The sequence below is a fragment of the Nipponia nippon genome, unplaced genomic scaffold, assembly GCF_047370975.1.
Source record: "Nipponia nippon isolate SJK-2023a ecotype South Korea unplaced genomic scaffold, ASM4737097v1 scaffold_39, whole genome shotgun sequence".
Lineage (NCBI taxonomy): Eukaryota > Metazoa > Chordata > Aves > Pelecaniformes > Threskiornithidae > Nipponia > Nipponia nippon.
Window position 1 is genome coordinate 1,306,984 of NW_028262357.1, and position 25,053 is coordinate 1,332,036.

The window sequence follows — 25,053 nt, forward strand, 5'->3', positions numbered from 1 at the left end:
GGAGCTTTTCCATTGTAATGAAGCTGTGAGTGAATGGGAACATATTTCTTGCAGCTGAAAAGATAATTTATTCCGAATTGTTGTGCATCAAGCCAGAGTGCATTGCACTACTGAGATGTGAGTTGCTGCTTACAGAAGAGGAATACCTGCGCTGCTCAAGCCTGTCTGTCTGCTTCTGCTGATGCGTCTCCATCTGAACTCAGCTTCTAAAATAATTATTGCTTCATCACTGAAGCACACCAGGCTCCTGTGAACAAACCTGTAATATATTTGCAGCACCCTGCTTTTAGCTGCTGTTGTTACTCACAGTGATGTAGACCAAAAGCTGTAGGTTGCCTACGTAGACTTGTGGGAGGCAGAGCTGGTTGGCAGCAGTCTTCTTTTATGTTAGTATTAGAAAGCAACATTTCATTCATTTCATGTCACTTACTGAAAAAACTGTAAAGAACAGGAAACTGTTCTCCTGGCAGTTCCAGAGAACACATTACTGTAGAGGGTAAGTAGTTTCCTCCATTGCTCATTTGCTAGTGGAGAGATGCTCAGCTGAACAAGGGCCAGAAATGGAAGTGGTAATCATTAAACAAGCAAATCCACCACTTGTGCTCTCCAAACAAAATCATGGCACAGCATACTTCCCAATCCTGAGAGGTGCTAAGTCCTCTTCGCAGGGGGAGGAGCACATACTCCGTGCTGTGGGATGAGGGTGCTCAGCACCTTACAGGATCTCACGTGGTCAGCTGCAGAATTTGTGCGTCTGGGCATGGGAACCATGATCTGCAAATTTCTTCCCTATCTGCAGAGCTATTCAGACACAACATTAAAGTGTGATTTCAATGTTCAGAATAGCAGATAGTGGTTAACTGTTTTTAAAAATGTGGCAAAAGTTGCCATTTTCCTCCTGGTTTTTTTTTGAGACACATTCCTTTGTGTTCCAGCAATTGAGAAAATAACCCCCTAAATTAGTCATTTTGGTTAATTTGGAGATCACTTCTAGTTAATCAATTCCATAGGGAAGAAAAGTTTTTCATGTGTCAATTGCCATTGCTTTTTTTTTCTTTTTTTTTTTTTTTAGGTGAACATGTTTGTGGAAGGATTCCATGATGCTATTCTTCTTTATGCTCTAGCTTTACAGGAAGTCCTGAAGTTTGGTTTCAGTAAGAAAGATGGGGAAAAAATTGTTCAGCAAACACGGAACAGAACATACGAAGGTAAGAGTTAATACGGAATTCCAGCTTTCAGAGTCAAAAAAATACAGGTCTTTGTTGTGTGCAGAGCAAGGAACCATGCCTATTCCCCTCTTAAATGAGAGGAAAATTGCCATATGAAACAATGTACATCTTTAAGGCTGGCTCACATACCTCACCAGTCTTATTTTTTCTTGCACCAGCCCTTGAGGTCTTATACAGCTCAAAAAACTCCTAACAATTTAATGACCCTCACTGATGTTGTAAAGGAATACCAATAATTTTCTAAGGCTCCTTCTTTGTTTTTGAAAAGATTACAGCTGCTCACTTTACTCATGTGCCTCTATTAGCTCTGAGATTGCCTCATTTTTTCCATTTGACTTTTTTGTCTTAAAAGCCTGGGAATGGATAGAAGCAAGCAGGTGCCAGGTTTTGGGGCTTTTTTTGTTTTTTGATGGGCTCCTTTGGGCCCTGGAAGGATTTCCCCCCAGCCTCCTTTCAGGAGCCGTGCGTGTTATCTCAGAGGCAGCAGCTGAACAGCAGTGTGCTTTTCCATGCCTAATCCTGTAGGCTGCAGTTCCACAGTGCAACTGGCAATTGTATGTCACCCTGCTGATGCAAAGCAGTGCGAGTGCTTTTGCCAGGTAGGCATCATAATAAAGAAACCAAGGATTATTGGATTAATCTGTCATCTCTTAGAATATTTCCATCCATCTCTTTATAACATTCCCATCCCTCTCTTATAATACTCCAATCTTTTGGTTTAGGATTGGCAAGATTTTCTATGGAAATGCCTAAGAGAAGGAAACATTTCCCCTAGATAAGAAGCAAATGATTAATTTGAACATGTAAGAAAAACCTCAGTGGCTGGTTTCTCTGCTCTAACAACACCCTGGACATAGCGGAGGAAGGCAAGAAGGACAGCAGCTCCAGACCTCTTTTCTCTTCTCAAATTGTGGCGTGAACACAAGGCAAAGGGGTCTCCAGGGCAGCTTAAGGCAACACAGGGATTGCTTTAAATTATGCTGATTGCAGTCATCCCATAAGGAGCTCTGCACCAGCCAGAGATTGTGTTTGATGTCCCTTCGCATTTGTGGCTTCCCAAAACACACTGTTTTAACAGAGGCAATCTGGTGTCTAAGGATTTGCCTCACTGCTGGGTTATCCTGTGCATGAGCAGATGCTCCGGCACAGCCTGTCTGTGTTTTCTCTACTCCTGCTTCTCTGCTCCGGGAAGCCACCAGCTGGTGTGCCCATGCAGGTCTTTTATAGTACCATGTGCTCCTTGCAGCTTACATGGGTGATTCTCACACCTTTCTTGTAAAACCAGCCAGGAGGAAAAAATGTTCTCTTTTCCCACTTGTGAAAACCAGTTTGTTGTTGTTGGCTGACCTGTCACAGCTATTCTGAAAATGTAGCTGTCAAGCTGAGCTGTAAGGGTGCAGTTGAAAAGGTCAAAATGCCATGTAAGTCATATGCCGTCTCCTCCCTGTGGCAGTACTTTGCTGGACATAATTTACAAGGATAAAACTGATTTTGCAAGAGCCTTTTAACTTGATGTCTTGCAAGCCAGTCCTTTTAGAAAAATCACATCCCTTTGTTCTGCCTGTAAGACCCTCTCTGAAGTGGATGCAGCATTGCAAATTACGGTTCATGCGTACACCCACCAGGCTCAACTGCAGGACTGAAGCTTTATCATTCACTTAAACTTTTGCAGGCCTTGATGATGAGAACTTCAGTTTCATCAATGACATTAATTTAACTGCTGACACCTAGATATCTAATTGACTGGGTGCCTCATTTTACAGCTTGCTCTGACCCATCAGAACTCCAGTGGGATGTGGATGCTGTTTCCTGCAGTGTTCACAGCCTGCCAGCTACAACTGCACAGGCAATGTCATATGCTTAGGAAAGCATAAGGCTGAGGTGATCAAAGGATTTCTTATTGCTTGGGGTGTTAGAGACGCCCTGATATGACTGCAGGGAACATTATGTGGGGAATATTTTCTATTCATTGGCATTTCCTCTGAAAAAGTAGCAAAATTTGCTGTATGTAAGTATCTAACATAATATAACAAAAAGAGAGTCTGGATAAAATCCTTCCACCCTCATCCAAATACAGTTCTTCATTAAGGTTGTTTCAGAATTTCCGAAATATGTTTCATAAGGAAGAACATTGCAGGAAATGTTGGCATTTCAAACTCTTTGTTTTGTTTCAGATGGAAAAGTTAAAAATCAGTCTTTCTCATTAAAAAAAAAATCCCATAGGAATTCTGAGTTTCAGCAAATTTTAGTACCTACTTCTGAAATTGATTTTTGGCTTTCTTAGGCCAGGAAGGTGTCTGTTCCAATTAACACCTCCTGTCAGATCGAGAATCCAAATTGTCATGTAGGCAAGGATGTTGCAGCTCTTCGTAGTGGCCTCTTCCAGTGCTTTCACAGCCAATTGCTTGTACCCATTCTATTTTCCTGTAGTAATCAAATTTGCAATTGTTTGATTACTGTATTGTTACACCAAAACATAGATGCTTGACAGTAAATCTTCTGAAGACCACTACGTTTTGAAAATCACAGTAGGTTTAAACATTCCTGACATCACTAAATGGGAACAGAGACAAGATAAATGTAGGTGTGTTAATCTCTTGCATGTTTACTGTCATTAGGTATGTTGATGGGAATTTATAGTCTGCCTGAATATCTGACCTCTCTCTTCTGATTTACAGTCACTGAGAACCTGATTCTCTGCTGCTTTGTGCCTGGTCTAGTCATGTAGTTTGTGTAACATGGATGTAAAACGACCCCTGTTTCATTTGCACTGGTGTAAATGGCTACATTTGGTGTCAGGCAGTGGAGGATCACATTTGAGAATATCTGAGGTGATAAAGCATATCAGCAAGTCTTGCAATGTCTTCATCACAGTTATGTTAGACCTTCATCAGAGTAAATTGGTATTGCGTGATGGATTTCAAGAACCTGTTTGACTTACACCAGAAGAAGTTGGAGCCATGCTCTTTGTAGACAAGGGCGTGCGTTGAAAGGGGAGGTTCAGACTGAATGCAAGGAAATGTTCTTTCACCATGACAATTGCCCCACAGAGGTTGTGCAGTTTCCATCCTTGGAGATTTTCAAGACCAGATAAAGCCCTGAGCATCCTCCTATTCTGACTTCCTGGCTGACCCTGCTCTGAGCTGTGGGTTGGACTAGAGACCTCCTGAAGTCCCTTCAAACTTGAGTTATCCTATGAGTCTGGATTCCCAGTTTTACTAAAGTTTCCAAGAACTTGTAAAGGAAGGAAGTGAACTGGGGGGTCTAAAAATATAAAACAAACAGCACCATATTATGCAGTTAATCCTATGTACATTTACAGGACTTAATGCATATGTAGTGCACATGGTGCCTCTTGTCCGCATCCCTTCCAATATCCCCTCAGATGGAAACAGCACTGGACTGTCTGTATGGGTGCACCAACCCCATCAGTCTGCGGGGCATAGGACTGTGCCCCCGCATCCTCTGCTGCACGTGAGATGGACTCTCCTTACTGAGGCATCATTAGGTATTTCAGGGTTAGGCTCTCCATAAATAATTCACATTAAATATATTTGTGTTTTATTCTTGCATGCTGGCTTTCTGGATTGGATTTTTCTCACGTATTCCCCAAACAGTCTCACACATTTGATATTTAAAAAGGAGAAATGTTAAGAATTCAGGAATGCAGACACCAAGATGAAATTACAATTTCGTTTGGAATGCCAACAAAAATGCTGGGAGACTGATGAGATTTCCTGGCCTATCGGTCTGTAAAAACCTGTCCACTGTTCTCTTGTTTTCCTTGGAAAGGCTCCGTATTTTAACTAATTAATTTTCTAATTCCTCACATGCCATTCTTTAGGCATTGCAGGGCAGGTGTCCATTGATGCCAATGGAGACAGATACGGGGATTTCTCTGTGATTGGAATGACGGACCCAGAGGCAGGCACACAGGAGGTAAGGAAACAAACACCTTTGCAGGTGGCCACTGATTAGTTAGGCAGTGTAATGTAACATCATACCATCTGTTTACTTGGTGCACACCTCTTTATTTAATACACACATTAAAAGGGTATTGCTTAATCCTGTAAGTCTGGGGCCCAAATCTTTTCTGTAAAAAAATTATCTCGAAGTAACTTTTTTAACTTTCTTAACTTCTTTTCTTTAACAGTACGTGTCTTTCTTCACATGATGCTAGAGTCTTTAAAATCTAAAGGATGAAATCTCACACACTAGCTAAGCATTGATAAATTTTGAATATGAAAAATTATTGTTTAAGATGATTAAGGCCTTTTATTGGCTGGTAAGAAGAACGATTAATCTTATAGTAACAAGGATGCGTGAGTTACCCTGATGTATGAACACAGTGAGTACAGGTATTTTAATCTTACCCCATGGTCAGCCACAGGCGGGAGTGTAGACCTTGCCTCACCTTGTTTGTCAGGCAATAAGACCTAGGCACTTAGTTTTCAGTGATTAAGAGGTGTTTTAATCAGAGGGCTCCATATACACCACGTGGGTTATTCTGCTGAACACAGCAGGAGTGGAAGCAGCCAGACTGTGAAAAACAGGCTATGAGAAATAGCACCAGTTGTACATAGTGAATAGCATGACGGGATTGAGCTTATTAATACATACGTTGCCCAAACTACAGCTGCAGCATACAGCTTCTGTTAGTTGCAAAGTCGGCATCAACCTAAGCTTTGCTGGCCTCCCCTATTTCATCAAGCTCAAACGTAAAGCAGCAGTAACCTGAGCTGGACATTTCTACATGTGGATTTGAATCTGGTGATGTTATTGTTGTCAGTGGTATAGCAGAGACAGGCTCAAGAAGCCTTTTTAAATGAATAAGGATGTCTGGTGTGTTTTGGTGTGCAAAAGTGACTGAAAAACTCCAGCAGTACACTGCAGACACTCCCACGGGTAGGAGTAAGCATCATTAATTGAAGCTAGGAGTACAAATTGGTTGGGATAACTTTGGTTTGAACAACTTGTATCTCTTATGTTTGTTCATGCCATTAGCTTTTTATCTCATTTATCAGTTAATCCCTCTGTCTTAGCCTTCATTCCATTACTCATTCACTTGCAATTTAAACTATCTTTTATTTCTTTAGTGTTACATTTCTCCTTTTAACATGTTGCTCCTTTTAATTTCCCTCTGCTTTGTTTATGATACATACAAATATAGATACTATTAATGTATTTTACATGGGATTACTTATTACTTGTGTCTGCTACATTTGTTTCTACCCTCATGCCTCACTCTAAAAACATTGTTTCTTTGATACCTTGTTTTATTAATTTTGCTAATCTCTTCCATGTCCTTACCAGAATGTTCCTCAGCTGAACTGAGCCACATGAATGGGTGTTTGGGCAGAGCTGTTTTCCCAGGTCCATTCACAGAGTTTAAAGCTAGAAGAAAACATCAGATTACCTAGTCTGACCTTTGCCGTATTACAGGCAGGCAGGTTTCTTACCCTTGCATGTGCGTAAAGCTCACACAGTAACAGGCATTCATTTTTCATTTGGAGACACTGAAGAACAGGGACTGCCTCACTTGCTCCCTCGATGTTTGTCCCACTGTTTAACCACTCTTGCTCTTTAACAATCTATGTCCTGCTTCTGATCTGAATCCATTGGGTTGCTGCTCATAACTATTTGTTCTTAAGCTTTTCTGCATGCTTTCATATTTAGTAAGCCCTGCTGGTACAGGACTCTCCCATTCCTGTTTGCTAAATTAAACAATCTCTTAATGAATAGTCTGCTGGCTGCAAATGGTCTCTGAGTTTTTTTCCCTCTACTTTTTCGAATTTACTGAATTTGCCTTTATTTTTGAACAAATGTTAAAAAAAGTATTTCTTCTAAGAATTTATCTCCCAGTTGCAAAACTGTGAGAGAAATGAGCTCCTTTATTTAGTATGAAATCTACCTTGGTGTATCCAGCCAGGGCAATTGTTATCTGTCTTTTAACTCTTTCCCTTCAAAATGAAGTTTAAGTGAAAGATTTGAACAGGCTACCAATGTCTTGAATTCTAAACCCAGTGTATTAATAGATGTTTCTTATCCATGGTTGGACAAATATGGCTTTTGATATGCTTCTGCCATTGCTTCTGACTACTTCAGTGTCATATTTGGCCCGTATTACTGTACATAGATTTTTTTTGGAACTGTTTTCAGATGAATGACCTACTACTGTTAGCACAATTTAGTCCCGCAACTTTGCAGTAGATCCAACATATGTTATCTTGAATAAAGCCTGGATTTACTGTTGAGGACTGAAATTCTAAAGTATCTTGATGAATTGCTCTGAAATAATAGTCCATGCTACCGGAATAATAAGCAGGAAAGGCCCTTTCTGTGTAAATATCAACAACAGCAGAAATACCAGGTGGAGAACGACAGGCTCTGTAGTAGTGCTTCAGAAGATTTGAAGATTTTAGCTGAACATGATCAAGTACCTCCAGATCCTTGCAAAATAGAGAAGTCCAGCCTGGAGTGTGTAGTCAGGAGCCTCAGCTTACAAGGTACTTGAAATGAATGTTTCACTTAGCTGGGTGACAGTCCTGAGCACTCAACCCACTGTGGAGCAATTGAAGAAAGCCCAGGGAGAGCAGGAGGAATATTCAGAGGGTTAAAAACACTTGTGTGAGCTGGGTTTATATAGAAGAGAAGCCTGAAGGCAGACCAGATAAGAGCCTGTGAAGATGTCAAGGAATGTTTCAGAAAGGAAAAGTCTCTGCACCCACTGGCAGTTGGATAAGTAGTGATGGATAATTGCAACAAGGGAGATACAGGTTACCTGTTAGGGAAAACCACTGACAGCAAAGATAGCTAAGTTCCAGAATAATTGCCTACAGGAATTGTCAAGTCTCTGTCTTTGGAGGCTTTTAAGAACAGGTTAGATAAACATCTGTCAGGAATGCTTTTATTCATCTGATCCTGCCCTGGGGCACGGCATGCACTACATAACCTCCCAGAGACCCCTTCAGCCCTATTCTCTGTGATTCAACATCCTACCACAGGAGTCCAAGTGAGTGATGCCGCTCTCCTGTTTGTTTTACTTCCCTAAGTTGATAGGAAATTCCTTTCTTTTTTTGCATAGGTGATTGGGGACTACTACGGAAAGCAGGGGCGTTTCGAAATTCGATCAAATGTGAAATACCCTTGGAATCACGGCAGGCTGCGAGTAGATGAAAGCCGAGTTTCAGAGCACACAAACAACACACCGTGTAAATCATGTAAGTTTAGTGACTTAATGCTTCTGCCCAGGCTGTCAGAGAGAGGAATCCATGTGGTGATGCAACATAACAGGCCATATTAAATTGCTTAGCACAGTTGTCCAGATGAGACATCGTGACTATGTCTCTCTGCTGACTGTTTGGGAAGTTAAGGTCTGGCAGCCCTGGGTAGTACGTGGTCTGAATCACTTCCCTGAATTTAAACATGACAGTAATCATGATGCACAGCCCAGGGCCCTGGAGGCTTCAGGACTTTCCAGGGGCTAAAAGGTTTTAATTTGTCTTAGCCAGAAAGAAGGGTATAACTGAAACTCCAAACAGAGAATAATCATACTGATAATTAGCAGCTAGGGAGGCCAGTGCTGATGGGAGCAATGATCTCCCAGTGCAGAATGATTTTCAGTGCTATGAGAAGGCACTGTGAGGGGCCCAGTAGGCTGAGAAGAAGGGAAGTCAGCTGAATGGGGCAACACTTACGAATGCAGAAGGCTGGGACTACCCTCCACGGAGAAGGTGTCCTTGTTTTCCAGCATACTGACTTTGCAGACCATGTTGTAGTGAGCAGGATATAGAATCATAGAATCATAGAATATATGTCCTGAGTTGGAGGGGACCCACAAGGATCATGGAGTCCAACTCCTGTCCCTGCATAGGACAACCCCAAAATTCACACCATATGTCTGAGGGCGTTGTCCAAATGCTTCCTGAATGTTGTCGGGCTTGGCGCTGTGACTGCCTCCCGGGGGAGCCTGTTCCAGTGCTCCACCACCCTCTGGGTGCAGAACCTTTTCCTAATGCCCAACCTCCACCTCCCCTGGCATATCTTCCTGCTGTTCCCTCTGGTCCTATCACTGGTCACCAGGGAGAAGAGATCAGCGCCTGCCCTTCCTCCTTCCCCTGTGAGGAAGCTGTAGACAGTGATGAGGTCTCCCCTCGGTCTCCTCTTCTCCAGGCTGAACAGACCAAGTGACTTCAGCCGCTCCTCATACGGCTTCCCCTCTAAACCCTTCACCATCTTTGTGGCTCTCCTCTGGACACTCTAGTAGCTTTGTATCCTTTTTGTACTGTGGCGCCCAAAACTGCACACAGTACTCGAGATGTACTATTGCAAGGAGATAAGGGTAGAAAGATACAGGTGCCTCAGTGGCAAAGGGTGGTCTTAGCTTTTCACAGCTTTTCCTACCATGAAAAGGTATCTGCAGCTTGATAATTCTTTGATCCCTGAAAAACCTGTGTGCACACACATGCTGTAGAGACTGTTTCCAGGCCATACCCTGTATGATCATCATGGTGTAGCTACATACCTTCTTCCTTTCACACATCCTGATGTACAGACAAAATCCCCTCAAGGATAAATGGAGGGAGCCATTTAATTTCCTTAACATTTCTCTGTTCCTTTCCACAAAACCAGGTAGGCATGGAAAAGGGAGCAGGCTGCACCCACATGAAAATGCCAGTTTTCTTCAGCTGCCCTGCACTTCGTAGAGTGACTGTCCCTACTTGGGCTCCCCTTCAGCCACTGTGTCCCTGCTCTGCCTCTGTTGAGATTTGGAGCAAGGCGAAGCTCATATGGCTTTAACTTGAAACAGCACAGGTTCAGAAAAAAAAAATTGAGGAGCTGTTGGATAATCATACAGTCATTTTAATAAACCTGGGTGATAGAAGGTTATAGTGCTAAACCAAGTGAAATAAGTTTGTTTCTGTTACAATGGCTCAGGGCATATTCAGTGCTGATTCCTATTATGTGCGTCATTGTAATCCCAGACTCTGTTATGATTCAGACCAAGCTGTCCAGACCAGTTCCTTAACAACATTCCTGTGTATCACATCTCTAGAACTGTGTCTTCATCTGACACTGATTGTGAGGGCTTCTTTAACCCCAAGGAAAGCAAGGACAAAAAATAAACATGCAGAAACTGAAATTAAGGACGAGGTTCCCATGGAGTCCCGAGCTCTGAAAGGCTTTAGTTATTATCTGATGTTGGTCACTCGTTTCCTAGTTGTGTGTATTTTCTAATATATGAATGCAAATAGTTCTCAATATGAACCCTGATTGTTTATTTTTCCCCTTTTCAAGCAGGTGGTCTAGGAGAATCAGCAGTTACAGGAATAGTTGTGGGCGCCTTGCTCGGAGCAGGATTGCTAATGGCTTTTTACTTTTTCAGGTTAGTCCAATTCATTGAAAGTTCTGTAAACTCTTTACTCATCATCCAAACCTCGCTGCTTCTGGCAGCACATCCTTGGTGGGAGGCAGAGAGGCATCATAATCATCTGTGGTAACATTCCCACCAAGGGCAGTGAACACACTTTGATTGTCCTTTTGTCTATATCCAAATCATTTTATTGACTCAGCGCCTCATCCTGTAACCACTTAACATTTCTGAGTAACTTTACTCGTGGAAGTAATTCCAGTGAGTTCCAGTCATTCACGATTGCTTTAGTAAAGTGCCCTGGCCTTGAAAGCCTTCTTTGTTTGGTACTCCTTGTCAGCACAATTGTGCAGGGTGTGATAGTGCAGTAGATTTATATCACTTGCCTGGTACCATGCTTAGTTTCTGAGTATTGAGGGGAATTGTACTGGAAGCTAGAAAGAGATTTCTGTTTTGGTATAAAAGAACATTTGGATTTCAAAGATGTGCATTTAACTTAATAAGCTGAGGTCACTGCAGGGTGATCGGTGTTTTATTCCTGTTCAAGTAAAATAATTCTTACACTGCTAGTCAGCAAATCTAAAGTCTTGAGAGCTGATCCTACACTGACAGAATAAATTAGTTATACATGTTCAGCATGTTATATATACTATAATTTATCCTCTTATGCTATGGAAGAGAAAAGGCAGACAGGAGAATAGAATTAACCTCTGCATATAAGAAGCAAATAATTCTTTCTAATAAAAATATCAGTTTATAAAAAAATGTTAACAAAATAAAACAAGCAAAAACTGCTTCAATTCACCAGCACACTTCCAGGGTTTCAAAAGATCCCAGAACCAGGATTATTCATCAGGCGCTTAGAACTAAAATTCTGCAGGGTGATTTTTTTTCTTGCATGTGTTTGGTGCTTATATAATATGTTGTTTGGGTCTGAGACAAGATAAGTTAGTTGGGACTGATTAAAAACTGTCTTTAAAAGAAAAAGAAAATACAAGTCTGTCTTTATATTGTATGTCATCAGAGGTTCTTGCATCTTTTATACATTCTCAATCTGAGATGATAGTTTTTAGGTGTGTTTTTTAGCATTGCTGATATTGGGAGGGAATTGGTATGTGAGGACAAGAAGTGAGGCAAAAGACATATCCTGAGCTGGTATAAAACTATGCAAAGCATCATTGTAGGAACAAGACTTAAACTCTTAGTCATCTGACACAAAGATTTGGATTGGAAATCCATGTGAGCAAAGGTGAGTGTCTGTAAAAGCAGATGTACACACCTGAGCTTAACACCCAGTCTTTGTATTTACAGTCAAAGGGGAGAAATGAGCACTTTTTTCAGTGCAGTTCATGTCATCCTTCTGTAAAAGCTAAACCAGGTCAGAAGAATGCCTCTTAAAAATGCCTGTTTCTCTCCTTTGACTGAAGGAAGCCACAGGTACTCTGTCAGATGGATCTGCACGTTGGAGACCTCTAAAGACACATGGGTGAATTTCACCCTGGAGATCTGAACTTACTCAAAGCAGGAATAGGGACAACCCTCTAATTCCACCATTAGAATAAACATATGATACAAAACATATCAGGATGTATGGGTCAGATTTTCAGAAAATGGAGGTCTAGCCAATTGTATGCCTGAAAGTAATTTGTACCTGCAGCTTCTGTACCTTTCAAACTGTATATGTACCTTCTGATTACATCTCATTTGGATCTGTAATTATCACAAATGAGTATGTAAACACAGTTTTGAGTGTGCATGCAAACGATAAAAAGATCTGGGTAGCTGTTCTGATATGTAGCTTTGAAAAGATTTAAACGTGAAGAGCTGCATTTCTAAAACGTGGACCTGTCCTTGTGCATGAGCTGCTACTGTGCATGCTCTGACCTGTGGAAGGATCTGACTTGAAAATACATAAATAAAGTAATGAACATAGGTCTTTCGAGTTATTTTGGAGCTTCCTGATAGACAAAAATGTCTAGGGAATCTTTTCAGAACTTGTAGGTTCCCACTTTCTATTAAGCCACGTTACCCAAATTAAAACTCTGCTGTTTTGAAAATCATTCTTCCAGTGCTGCATATCTAGCCCTGACTCCTGCTACACATGCAAGTGGAGCACAGCTTTCCTTGACATAAAAGCTTTTTATCATGCATCTGCACAAGCAGTACTGTATGCACATGGGGCTGGACTAATGCCCTTATGGTAAATTGGTCCTGAAACGGAGTAGAAACATAAATGCATAAAATATAAATGTAAATCTTCTTATGATTTTGGGGGGAGATTTGGGTACTAAAGGGGAAACTGAAAGGTAGTCAGAGGGTTTGTTTGACGTATGAAGTAACATAACAGAATTCTTCAAAAGGCCCTAGAGGAAGACACACAGGAAAAACTGTGTCTGATGCATGAGCAATTGTATTTCTTTCTTATCTATCCTCTACATCCTTCTTAATTCATCATACTACCTCCTCTGACATTACAAACATAGTAGCTTTCTCAGAGGGAGATGGGAGGATTATTCAGTTAATACGTAGTTTCAGTGAGAAATGCAACTGAATAAAGAGTCAGATCTGTTGTTTGAACTCTGCAGAAAGTGCCCCCCACCCCGTATACTGGAAAGAAATTTGACTTTGATCAATATAAGGCAGTGATGTGACACAGTTCACATGAGACTTCACAAAAACTTCCTAATCACTTAGATCAGAAGTTTTCAAAGAAGCAAACGTTTGTGTCTTGGTGCTTTGAGATGCCGTGTAGAAATTAACAGGCATTCTTCAGCCTGGGTAAAATGTTTCGAGGCAAACTACTTTAATCTTTGACCAGGGTTTCACATTCTGCCACATTTCATTTTTCAACTGGCACCCAGCTGTCCCCTACAGGCATTCTTTATAAGGGAAGTCCTGTTATCCTATAGCTGGAGAAGGATTTCTCACTCTGTTCCTCTCCTTTCATGCAGAAAGAAATACAGAATAACTATTGAGAGACGAACTCAACAGGAGGACTGTAACATGGGGAAACATCGGCAGTTACGTGAAGACTCCATTAGATCTCATTTTTCTGCTGCATAAAGAAGAAGAAAAGAATCCCATTCTTCCTAGGGAGAAAAAAGAATTAGGGAAAAGGACACAACCAAAGACATCAGTGTAAAAAGAAGAAGCCCTTGAAGAACTCACTCTTCTAAGCAGTAATTTTGTCTTAATTTCTTTCAGAAGCTCAGGAATGATTTACTAATCACATTATGCCGCATGGCCTTTCATCTCATGAAAAAAGAAAATGATGCAGTTTGATGTTATAGGATGTACTTAATATGTAAAGACGGTATTTCTTAAGGCGTATATTAAGGGCAGCAGGTCTGGGTTTAGTTGATGGGGAATGCCCCATTCTGTTCCCTTTTTTTTTTTTTTGCTCCTACCACCTCTTTCCTTAATTGCATCTCACCCATGGGTATCAGATATGGTTTCACAGGCACAGGTGCTGGTTGCTGTCAAAAGGAAAAAAGGGATTCATTTGGGGTATCATCCTGCATCACTGAATCATTGCCATTAATTACAGGGGATACAAGATTGGGCATATGGAGTTTAGTTCTGGGAGGGAGCTGGCACTTGAGTGTAATCAACTCCACTGGAGTGTAATTAACTCCACTGAGAAAGTCAGGCATGTGGAAATGCACGCAAACCATTCTTCCCTTGTTTGTGTAGCATCACAGTCAAAAGCACTGATTCTCCCTCTTAAGTGGTGGGAGTTAGGAAAAACTCCAGTGAAGGATGAGGAGTTTCACTGGTGTGAAATAGTGAGAGAGAAGACAATCAGGCCTCCAGAGAGGACTGGCTAATTCCTCAGTCTTATATGTGTTTTATCATGCTCTTTTCTCTCCACTGCCATGACTTTTCAGAGAGGCAAATATAGAAAAAAGGTAGAGCCTGCTCCTGTTCCCAGTGAAGTCAATGGCAAGATCCCATTAACTTCAGTGAGCACAGGACTGCATCCAAAATTGTAAATATGAAAGTGTTTGTATAGCTGAGGCAATTCAAAAGGGGATCTTTTTTTTTTTGTGTAAAAATGACATTCCATGCTACCATTTTATTTTTAGGATATTTTTTATCTTGTATTTTTCTATTAAAGTATCTATTTTTGCTTTGGTGTGGTTAAAAATTAAGGGAGAGGATGTTTTGAAGACATATTTTTTATGATAAGAGTAACATGCAGGGAAAGTCAACAGCTGTAAATACATTTTAGAACCAGGAGGAGAAGTGACTTTATGGATAGTAACAGGCTTTTTGCCCCACTTTCTTCTTCAGGCATGTGCAACATTCAGACAGTTATTTAAACAATATAAATGCAGTTACTGAATTGTGTGTGTAATGATGGCCCTGATCCTGAAAATAATGAACTTTTCCCATGTTAAATACTCCTACATTAGTCAGTGAGACTAATTATTCATGTGTGTACAATAAACATGCAAGGAACTACATTCAGGAATCAAGGTGGTAGAACACTGCTCTAGGGCTGACTTTAATCCTGCTGCCCTCACTATCCCTGGGACTTTTGCCATTGACGTTACCAGGAGCAAAACTGAATCTGTGATGAATTAGCTACTGACAGGTTATTTTATACTAGACAAAGGAGAGCTCTGCGCTTTCTAGTCAACAAATGGAAATGAACAGTACATATTATAAATGTGGTGAAGACCCATAAAAATATTGTCTGTGGGAAAACCCAGCTATGACTGTGGTTCTAGTGCATGAGATCTTTTGGTTTATCCTATAATGATTTCATAAGCAGAACTTTCTGGTCTCAGGAGTCATAGTCAGACTTGAAAGTTAATCTGACAACTGGCGCTGAAGCCTATGTTCTACAAAACTTAGAGGCCCTGAGAAGCCAGAGTGCCAATTCAGAGAAACCATTTTGGGGTAGCTGGAAGTGAACGAAGAGCAAAAGCTGGGTCTGTCTTCTTTCTGCTGGCTTTTATTTGTTGGTGGGGAAATACCCCATGGAGTATTTCCTTTGACCTTTTTTTTCTTATGTTTCACTCGTCTCTTAGCATAGGCAGGGGTTCATCACCTGCCGTTGTGAAATATTGTCCAATGTCCCAGGCAGCCAGAGGTCAGGGCTTCCTGACTGTCAGGGCAGCTCTAGTGTAGGTGGTGGATATAGACCGGGTAGATTTGGTGTCTTTAGGACTCATTGTAACAGCTGTTGTTCACACAGTAGATTTCCATCATCCCATTTCCCAGTCTGGGCCTGTAGGACTTCTGCAAAGGTGCCTTAGCCAAAGTAACACTGCGGTCAATGGACAGTTTTCTGAAGTAGCCTCCTTATCTCATGGGCACCAGAGAAGAATGTAGGCTAGAGCAGCATTGTGGAGTTGGGGAGAAAAAAAGACTTCCTGATTAGTTTTTGGAATTTTTTTCAAGCAGTGGAATTTATCTAGCCCCAGGGCATGCTTAAGGTTTGGGATTTTTAAATAATTTCCAAGGAAGTTTTGATCTACTTCTTGTTTTGCAAATACGCCTTTCAGTATTTTTACTTTGTTTTATCCGTTTGACTACTTTGCCACAGAAAAAAGGAAGGAAAAATTTTAAATATGTAGAGAAAAGAGGGTATGATTTGAAGCATAAATTTTTCAAAATTATGTTTGTTATGACTTGCCTTGCAGTGCAAACTAATACTCAAACAGACACTAGGTAGGGAGCAAGATGGTGATGTAGATCTGCATTTTTCCTGTGCCATGCACAGTCAGGTCAGACCAGAAGATCTGAGCCAGGAGATCTGGCTGGGACAATAAATTTTTAAGAAAGCTTTTTTATTGCATCATCTTACTATAACTAAACATATTTAAAAAAAAAAAATAGTGAAAGGTCACTTTTTAATTAAAAAGATAATAATTCTGATCCTCTGTTTTATGTAGGGTTTTTAATCACGACCTCAAGAAGTGTTATTATGAGATGTCTGTTGGTGGGATGCTGATGGAGGCCTAGCCAAAACTTTACATCCCGGCGCCTCCCAAGAAAGGTGAACCTTTCTTGCACATTAGAACATTTTAGATCAATGGGCTTTAATCTTTCTAAATTGCTGCACACCTACCTGTGCATTTTTCCCATGGAAGTGTGGAGATCGTTTAAGACATTTCACATAAGTAGATTCCTGTATAGCATAAATAAACTTGCTCTTCTTAGCTGCCTTTCACAGGCCTTTTGCTAATAGTTCCCAGGTCTTCTGTGGACCATAGATCAAAAACTGCCTTGAGTTTAGATTATTCAGCAGAGAGATTCTTTACCAGCTAATGCACTTTTCCTTTCTGGTTCATCTGCATTAGCTCAATGCCACAATGTTTAGGCTTCAAACTCTGTAAGGGAATGTCTAATCAAAATAATAATAATTGATTCTCAAAAGAGTTTTCAAAACCTACATTTTTGGCTTCAACAAATTGCCCGTATTATAAACATATGTCTGTATTACAGAGCTGCACAAGGAGGGCCTTGACTCAGCTCAGCACTTTAGAACACACTTAAAATATGCTCAACTTCAGCTTATAAGTGCTTTGCCCACTTGGGACCAAAGGGTATGATCCTGGCCATGGCTGAACCAAAGGGAATCTTGCCATGTGCTTGAATCGGAGAAAGGTTCACCCCATAGGCCACATGTTTATTGCTGAATCTTAGAGTTGTGCCTGTTAAATTGAAATTGAATTAGTGGCTTTGTACTTTTTGTTTGTCAAAGTTTGACAAATTCTGCTAATTTAGCATTTTTTTTAAATTACCAACTATTGGTCAGCTTAATAGCTGATTCACCTCAGAATCCTCCTCTTGAGAATTCTATGGACAAGTTACCTGGCTTCCACCCTCATATCTTCAACATGCAGACTTCCACTGCAAATTGACAAAGATGAAGCAAAACTTTCAATAGTACCTGTCATATAGTATGCTGAGAGCCACAACTTCAGAGTCAGATCCCTAGATGCTTTGTCCTGGGCCATTGGTAGTTCTGGAAGTTTTGTTTATGGACAGTTTGTGTGCCCTGAGTTGTCTGTGACTACCACCATCACCAGTTAATTACCAGTTGCTTCTGTGATGTGCCTCACTGAAGACCAAACCCAGCTAAGTTCCAAGAACATTCAGTCATTGCTATAACTTTTGATTGAGAGCTGTGCACCTTGAATTCTTGTGGCCAGAATTCAGTTCATTAAAGAGTTACATACATTCACTTCTGAAAATAAATTTTATTGATCTGTTTTCAACTTGTTTTTAAGAAATGCTTTATTGCATTATTTAAAGTATTTTGTTGTTTTTTAATCAAGAATTACTAAGGTGTAGCTAATGCTTTGAAAACATTTCTGATGGACCAAGTAAGAGTGTGCTCCCTGACAGCATGTTTTACTGGGAGGTTGATCTCTGATTCATTTTTTGGCTTGGAGATGTGATGACATGCTCATTAAGCTGACGAAAAAAACCTCTCTTTGTTTCAGTGGAAGTAAACTCAGGCCCTCAGTGAAGTGTCTTCAGGCTTTAAACTCAGCATCTTGAAGCAGTTCGGAGTGAATTTCTCAGCTTTGCAGTAGAACAGGCCGCATCAGCCTTAGCTGACCTTGGCTCCAGCGCTATTTTCACCTCATGAATGCCATAATGCTCCTGGAAAGCCAAGAATAGACATCAAAGACAGGAAGCTAATAGTCCTGGTCATAAATTTCTTTGGCAATTCAGTCCACCTTTTCCGGAGCTCAAGACAGTTCCACATCCTTCACTACCCTCCTCTGTGCTTCAGAGTAGCCATGTAGCTGTTCTATTTCTTTAAATAAAGCAGTTGAGGTTATTTTTCCTCATTTTCTCCCAGGGTAGAGTGAACACTCTTGAATTCCCCATTTTTTTCATGCTCTTTTCTCTAGCTTCAGAAGTACTTTGAAAAGAGACAGACATTTTCCATCATTTAGTCAGAAATGCTGCCTCTTCACTGAGAGGTGGCTTTTATGTAATTTCAGCCGTTGTTCATTGCCGCCGTGCTACTCAGCTGCCAGGACATCTTGTGTTGGCCCATGGCCACACCAGCTGTTATCGGAGATCTAGACCCAGAATTGTCTGATGTTGCCTGTCTTTTAACAAAGCAAAATTCAAAAATCAGATTGACCAAAAATTTTCTGAATTTAATCTGAATTTTGCAGCTGGCATCCTTTCCTTTTAGAAACACCCAAGGCTGGCACCATAAATTGTGGTTATAGAAGCAGTCTCATTAAAGCTAAAACGATTACTGGGCACCACTAGGCTAACAGAAAATGCACTAGTCCAAGCATGGTGAGATGATGTCAGGTGATGTCAACCAGTCTTTTTTTTTTTTACCCTAATTGTTGTTGCTATAAAATGACATCAAATCTAGTGACCACCCTTCCCAAAGCAGGGCATATGGGAACAGAAATAAGTTTCTAATGGTACACTGCCTTCTCCGTTGGTCAGCAGCATACCCTACTAACTTGTCTCACAACAGTAAGCGATGAAGGGACAAATTTCAGCAACGTGCATATTTTGTAGGAGGCAGTTTTATCCCTTTCTAGAAAGAAATACAAAAGTTACTTTTTAGAATACATTTTTAAGGACATGCTGGAAAAAGTTTCACCTTCAGATGTGTTGTGTGTGTCTCCTCTCCTCCCCCCCCCCTTTCTTTCTTGCTGTTGAAAGCACAAAAAGATTTGTGTGTGTGTGAAACCTTTCAAGTGGAAGAATGGAAGTGTTTGCACTGCGCATATCCCTGCTTAGAGGCAGAAATGAATTCAGATGGCTTGAGGCCTGTATTTTTTCCATTCTCAGATACCTTTTAACATCTGAGCTCTGAGACTGATGGAAAATGATTGTTGAAATTAAAACAAATAGCTGTTTGTGAGAGACCTCAGACCTGGCTGTCTACAGAGGTCAGCAAGCTGTGCAGCAGGCTTTGATAGTGTCTTTTCTTCTCTAGAGAATGACAGGAGGCCTAAGCACTGTGGTTTGCCCCAGTGAAGCCGTAAGCCTGGCATAAGTGCAGCTCTCCCTTTATCTCACCCATAGAGGAAGAAAGGATAAAGGTTAATGGTGGTGTTTTTATGAGGTTACTGCTGGTTTTGATCAAGAAGGTAATGCTGCCATGCCTTTGAGGCTTTCTTGGGCTAGTGTTTAATTATGTCCAGTGTATCATTACGTAGACTGTTTTATTATGCTATTACTTCTTCCAGAATTTACCTTTCAGAATGACTCCTAACTGACATACACCAAATTTGCAGCATACAAAACTAGCTTTCAAAAGGAGAGGCTTAGAGTTCATTCAAAATCTCTCACTAACCACTAAGTTAATATTCTGCATCAAAGGCAAAATATTCTAAATAACCTGACACTGTTAAAGTTTGTATGTTAAGCTATAGTACTTCAGAAATCTTATGTGGATTCATTAGGTGTTAAATCTTTAAAAGGTTAAAATCCACTCTGTATGAACTGTTGCTTGGTGTTTCTGTCATGTGAATGTTTCTATAGGACACTTGAGCAAGCAAAGAAAATCTACCAAAAAGGATATTTAAAAAATAATCTTGTTTTAATGGTTTCTTTTGTAATCTCAACTGGTATGCACAGGGAACACACAATTCTCACCCCCCCCAAACTATGAACAGAGGTTTTGCTAATGTTATACTAAACCATCAGCAGAGATAATGAGCATAGCTATGTTGGTTCATACTTGGTGATGATCTGGACTTCTCTGTCTCTGTGGACTGTGTATGCAGTGTGACAGAGGAACGAGGCACCACTGAAAAGCCAGTATGGCAGTTACTAATCAGCGCTCATTTATTTTGGTGTCATGTGAGATGATGTTTTCCTCCCATATTTAGTATCTCCCTGATGTAGCTTTGTGGCAGATGTTGTAATGATTTCTGCAGTGTAGGATGCAAGAGATGGAAGATATCTGTTGAGAATATAGGGAAAATATCTGTGCAGTTGAGTTAGGGAGAAAGAAGGGGGAAAATGCTCAGGGATTGATTATACTCCCACGACAATACTATTAACTGTATGGAGGATGGGATCAAGCTCTTTCTGCACAGTACACTGTCTTTATTGTTCAATATCTACTTTTTTAGAGACTCAGCAGAAAGCTTATTCACCTCTTAAATCTCACATAGCCCCCTTACCTAAAATTTAAACAGAATTTAAGTGGTGCATAGGACCTGCTCAGTGTGTACCATATCCTTAGGTTGGGTATTTTACCTAGTAACAACGTCATCTTTACAGGGCAGGTCTAAAAGTGCTGAGAAGACTTGGGCAGAGTGGCAGGATGAAGGCAATGGGTAGAATTTGCTGTGTTTCTTGTGCATAGGGTGTAATTATCACAAAACTAAGAAGACTCAGGAGAGACACTGTGGACGTTAACTTTGTCCCCTTTTTTCAGTGATACTGTTCATTATTAATGTAAAAATACTGGACAACAGAGAAACCTAGTACCAGTCTAGTAGAAAACAAATGGAAAGCTGCACAGTATATTGTACTGATGTAAGTAGAACTATCTGCATATAATGTGATTTTATTTATTGTTGTTTTTGTGTAGAGGAGAGTGCGTATTCATGACTGTGGATATAACCTTTGTTTATTTGTGTAATGTATTTTATTTCTTTTACGACTTGGTCATTTAAAATATCTACGTTCATTGGTGTCCTTTGACTTTTTATTCTGTGCATTTTCTTTCACACATTTTAAAAATGCAAGAATATCACATAACCTAAATTGTAACAAAATGTTTCCATTAAAGACATAGGAATATGTTATCACCTGTTTCTGTGGTGTCTTTTGTCACCTGTTTACTACATTCTTGGTCTGTTTCATATAGAGGGTACTATCAGATGGTACAGGGTTAATAACAAGAGGGTTATTCTGGGTCTAAGATACCATATAAACCGCTGATTATAATGATGATTAGCAACTGCCTAAATCAGGAATCAGTCTAACCTTTCTTTGGGGAGAAAATTCCCCGTGGTATTTTAAGGTCTGGGAAAGGTTTTAATCAGCATAAACGAACTCTGGATATTTTTCTATTTATTCTCAGTCCTCCAGAAATGCAATTAAATAGGAATCAAATTACTTTAAATACATTAGAACATTAACTAGTAAGCATTAATTTTTATAGCTTGCAGAGAGGCAAAAGTTACACATTTTACTAACCTACAATTTCCTTTCTTTGCAGCAATCTTATCAAATCGGAGGAATTTAATTCTGTTTCTTTCCTGTGCTGTTAAATACAATCTTCAAATTATCCTGTTTTGTCTAGCCTTCTGCTTTCTGTATGCATATGTCTGTTGTAACAATGTTGCCAAATTTAAGATTTGTGCTTGAGAGTATGCCAGACCTTTATAATCTAAAATAACTTGGAAATGAGTGTGAGGAAGAAGTATCTGATCACACTCATATCAAAACTCCAAGTACTAAGAATTCACTGGAGAGTTGATAGAGAGATGGAAACATCCTGTGGGTTAACTATGGACCTAAAATCTTTCTGCAGCCCAGGAAAGAAAAAAGTAAAGAGTAAAAATACAGGCTTGGAGAGGCCCATTTAGTTAGGGGAGGGTTGAACTACTTTCCTAGCTACAATGGCTTTCACTGGTAAATCTCAAAATGTCACTAAATTTAATTAACTTGATACTGCCAACAAGGAAAATAATATTACCAGTTTGTACAGTGAATTAAAGGTGCAAAGAGATTAACTTTCTGAAATTGTAGAAGATATTCCCGGTATTTTAAAATTTAGATGATTTTAAATCTGCCTCCTCAGAGATACACTTCTAATTGTATGAATGTTGTATAGATAGAAATTACTATTTCTCCTGCTTTTGCTTGATGGTTATGCTCTTACGTCTTCATCCCATTACAAACAGGAATTCTCTGGAAGTACCTAGTGATTTTCCAGTATTTCTGTATAAAGCATTGTAGAAAAAATGGTACAAGTGGTGTTTTATGTTAGTGATAACTGCAGTAATCATTAAAGGTGGTTTGTGATCTTTTCAAAAGTGCACAATTTACATGACACATCTCCAGTCTCTTCTAGCAATTTAAGATTCTAGTCAGGATAAACTGAAGATTAGTTTAATAATGTTTACTAATATTCTAAGTTTGCTAGAACTGAAATCAGTAATGATACATGCTTTACTGCTGCTGTATTGTAGGGATACATTGTCAGGGAAGACAGTAGGAAAAACTTTTGACATCTTGCCTTCATTGACAGCAATGGAAAAAACCTCATCAGCTTCATTAAAATAAAGTTTTCACTCAGGCTTAGGAATATGGCATGAGAGATTATTGACTGTATTTATGTTCAGTGTATGACGCTCAGGCTATTAGTGCATGTCCAACATGTCATTACCTTCACAGTGGCAGGACGTTCTTCCACTGTCACTCAGGTTTTTTTTTCTTTTTTAATAGCTTATCCTTCTGAATGAGTCCTTGAGATATGTGTGATGAATTGTGTAGATGTATGCATACATCAATATTTATGAAACAGTTCATCCAAATGTGTTGGGTATCTTTTTGTCAGAGAGTATCAGCCAGTCTGACAGGTAAAAATTTCATTTGGTGAAATCACTTACAGCAAGTGATCTTCAGTGGTAGCAACTTTTGGATATCATTCTAGATATCCTGTAACCATTTTTGTGGCTTTCTTAGGAAACTATTTCTTGAGGAACATTCATCACATTTCTAAAAAATTATGGTGGCATTTGAGCCAAATCTTGGTCTTGAACCTCAGCCAATGTTTTCTTGAGTTGAAAGAGCACTGCCAATAAAAAGTAATTGTACAACTGACAGAACCTCTTTTGTTGCCTCCTAGGAATAACCATAATTTACAGTCTGTAATGCCAAAAAGGGTCTCCTTGTGTATGTATGCTACTCTTGGTAAATTTTCCTGAGTCATATTAGGGTTGGTTTGATGGTCTTCAGTCCTCTGCCTCAGAAAAAAAAAATCGTATTTCCCTTTCTATAAGTAATTACTCTGTCCAGCTATTTGTTCTGGCAGTGCAGTGGTTTATTATCAGTGTCTATTACTTCTTGACACAATTTACACAATAAATCACTGCTTTCAAATTTTAGATACATGTATATATAGTTTAGAAACTAGCTGATGGCAAAAATTGTAACCATGAATTTATGTTTGTCCAGGACAGGGGACATAGGAAGCTCATGTCTATGGAAGCCCTGTTCTTCTCACACCTATATTTCTAGTCCCAGAGAAGACAATTTCCCCAGCCTACTCTATTCGTAGTACTCACTATGTGAACAACCACAGAAGACCAACTACTACTGTGCTGTCTGTGAGCCAGCAAGCTTCACAACTGGTTATTTCTCCTTCCATCTTCCTCTTGGGGTCTAACAGGCTAATAGCATGCTTAAACCATACAAAACATGCAGGAGAAGTGGTGTTTGTGTCTCTTCCTCCTACCTCTCACCTAGTGTTAGAGTAGTAGTGGCGCGACTGGGGGAAAAGCAGTGCCCTGGATTTGGATCAGGGATAGGACTGCAGTTTTTCTGCCTCCTACGAGAATAATCTGAACATGAATGCTATTTGTGAACCAGTGTCTTGCTGAACTCATTTACTATTGTATAAAAAATGAAAATGCCTCAAGTAAGGCATTTAAGAATCATTTTCCCATAATCTAAATGCCTAGACTACCAGACTACAGCAGGCATTTCTCATTTCTTATTTCTCTTGCTGCAGCAGAACAATTTTTTTATTGTTATTTAGCTGTCAAAGGGAGAGTGAGAAGACAGACTATACACTATAGCACAGGGGCCATTCTGACAGCAACATGGATTTGTGGATTTAAATCCCTCTTCAAACCAAACAGAAGAAAGATATGATCTGGGGCTTTGTTACAGACCTGGTAACTAGTATTAAAAGGACCGTGTTAGGAATAGTCCCTCTGAGTGTGACTTATGTGTCCTGGCCAAATTAGATGCCTGAATCAAGGACTGGACTAATGTCTCTGACATTTGAGGAAGGAGAAAGCTGCTCTCATACTGAAGAATTTCAGATAGTGAGAAAGTCCTGACAGCACTGTCTGTCATTGAACTTGCACACATTTATAATGTGCCCCTGCTGAAAAGGATTGCCAGTAATGATTACGTTGAACTACTGCTTGGGCAGCCTTAAAGTGTGGAATATGCTGAGGCTCCTCTGCAGCACTTGTCTCCATGTGCAGGATGGAGGGTCTAGAGGAAGATGTCACAGCCCCTGACTGAATCCTTTCATGCAAGATTTCTTCAGAACAAGGGAAGGGATCCCACTTTCTCCCATTTCACTACTGCAGTGTTTCATGGGATATCAACTGGAATAACAGCTTAAGAAATACCTTTCTTTCTTAAGAAAAATTACTTAAGAAGTACCTTTCATACTTAGGCTCCAAAGGAACAGGTCCAATGAGAAGGAATTGATCAACACCCTCAATTAGGTCAGGGACAACAAAAAGCATG

At 40.1% G+C, this 25,053-nt stretch overlaps 1 protein-coding gene across 4 annotated transcripts in view; it reads left to right on the forward strand.

The window, feature by feature from the left end:
• The window catches only part of NPR3 (natriuretic peptide receptor 3), a 49,267-nt gene extending 27,905 nt beyond the window's left edge, over positions 1-21,362 (forward strand). The window contains exons 5-9 of one of the 4 annotated variants that reach the window (XM_087773264.1): positions 1,125-1,208; positions 5,074-5,168; positions 8,314-8,449; positions 10,530-10,614; positions 13,551-21,362. In XM_087773264.1, coding sequence (XP_087629390.1) covers positions 1,125-1,208; positions 5,074-5,168; positions 8,314-8,449; positions 10,530-10,614; positions 13,551-13,662 — 512 coding nt within the window. In that variant the 3' untranslated portion in view covers positions 13,663-21,362. Of the gene's footprint in view, positions 1-1,072; positions 1,209-5,073; positions 5,169-8,313; positions 8,450-10,526; positions 10,615-13,550 lie in introns of all 4 variants that reach the window. The other 3 variants (XM_087773263.1, XM_087773266.1, XM_087773265.1) reach the window with 3 other exon arrangements.
• The last annotated feature ends 3,691 nt before the right edge of the window (positions 21,363-25,053 follow it).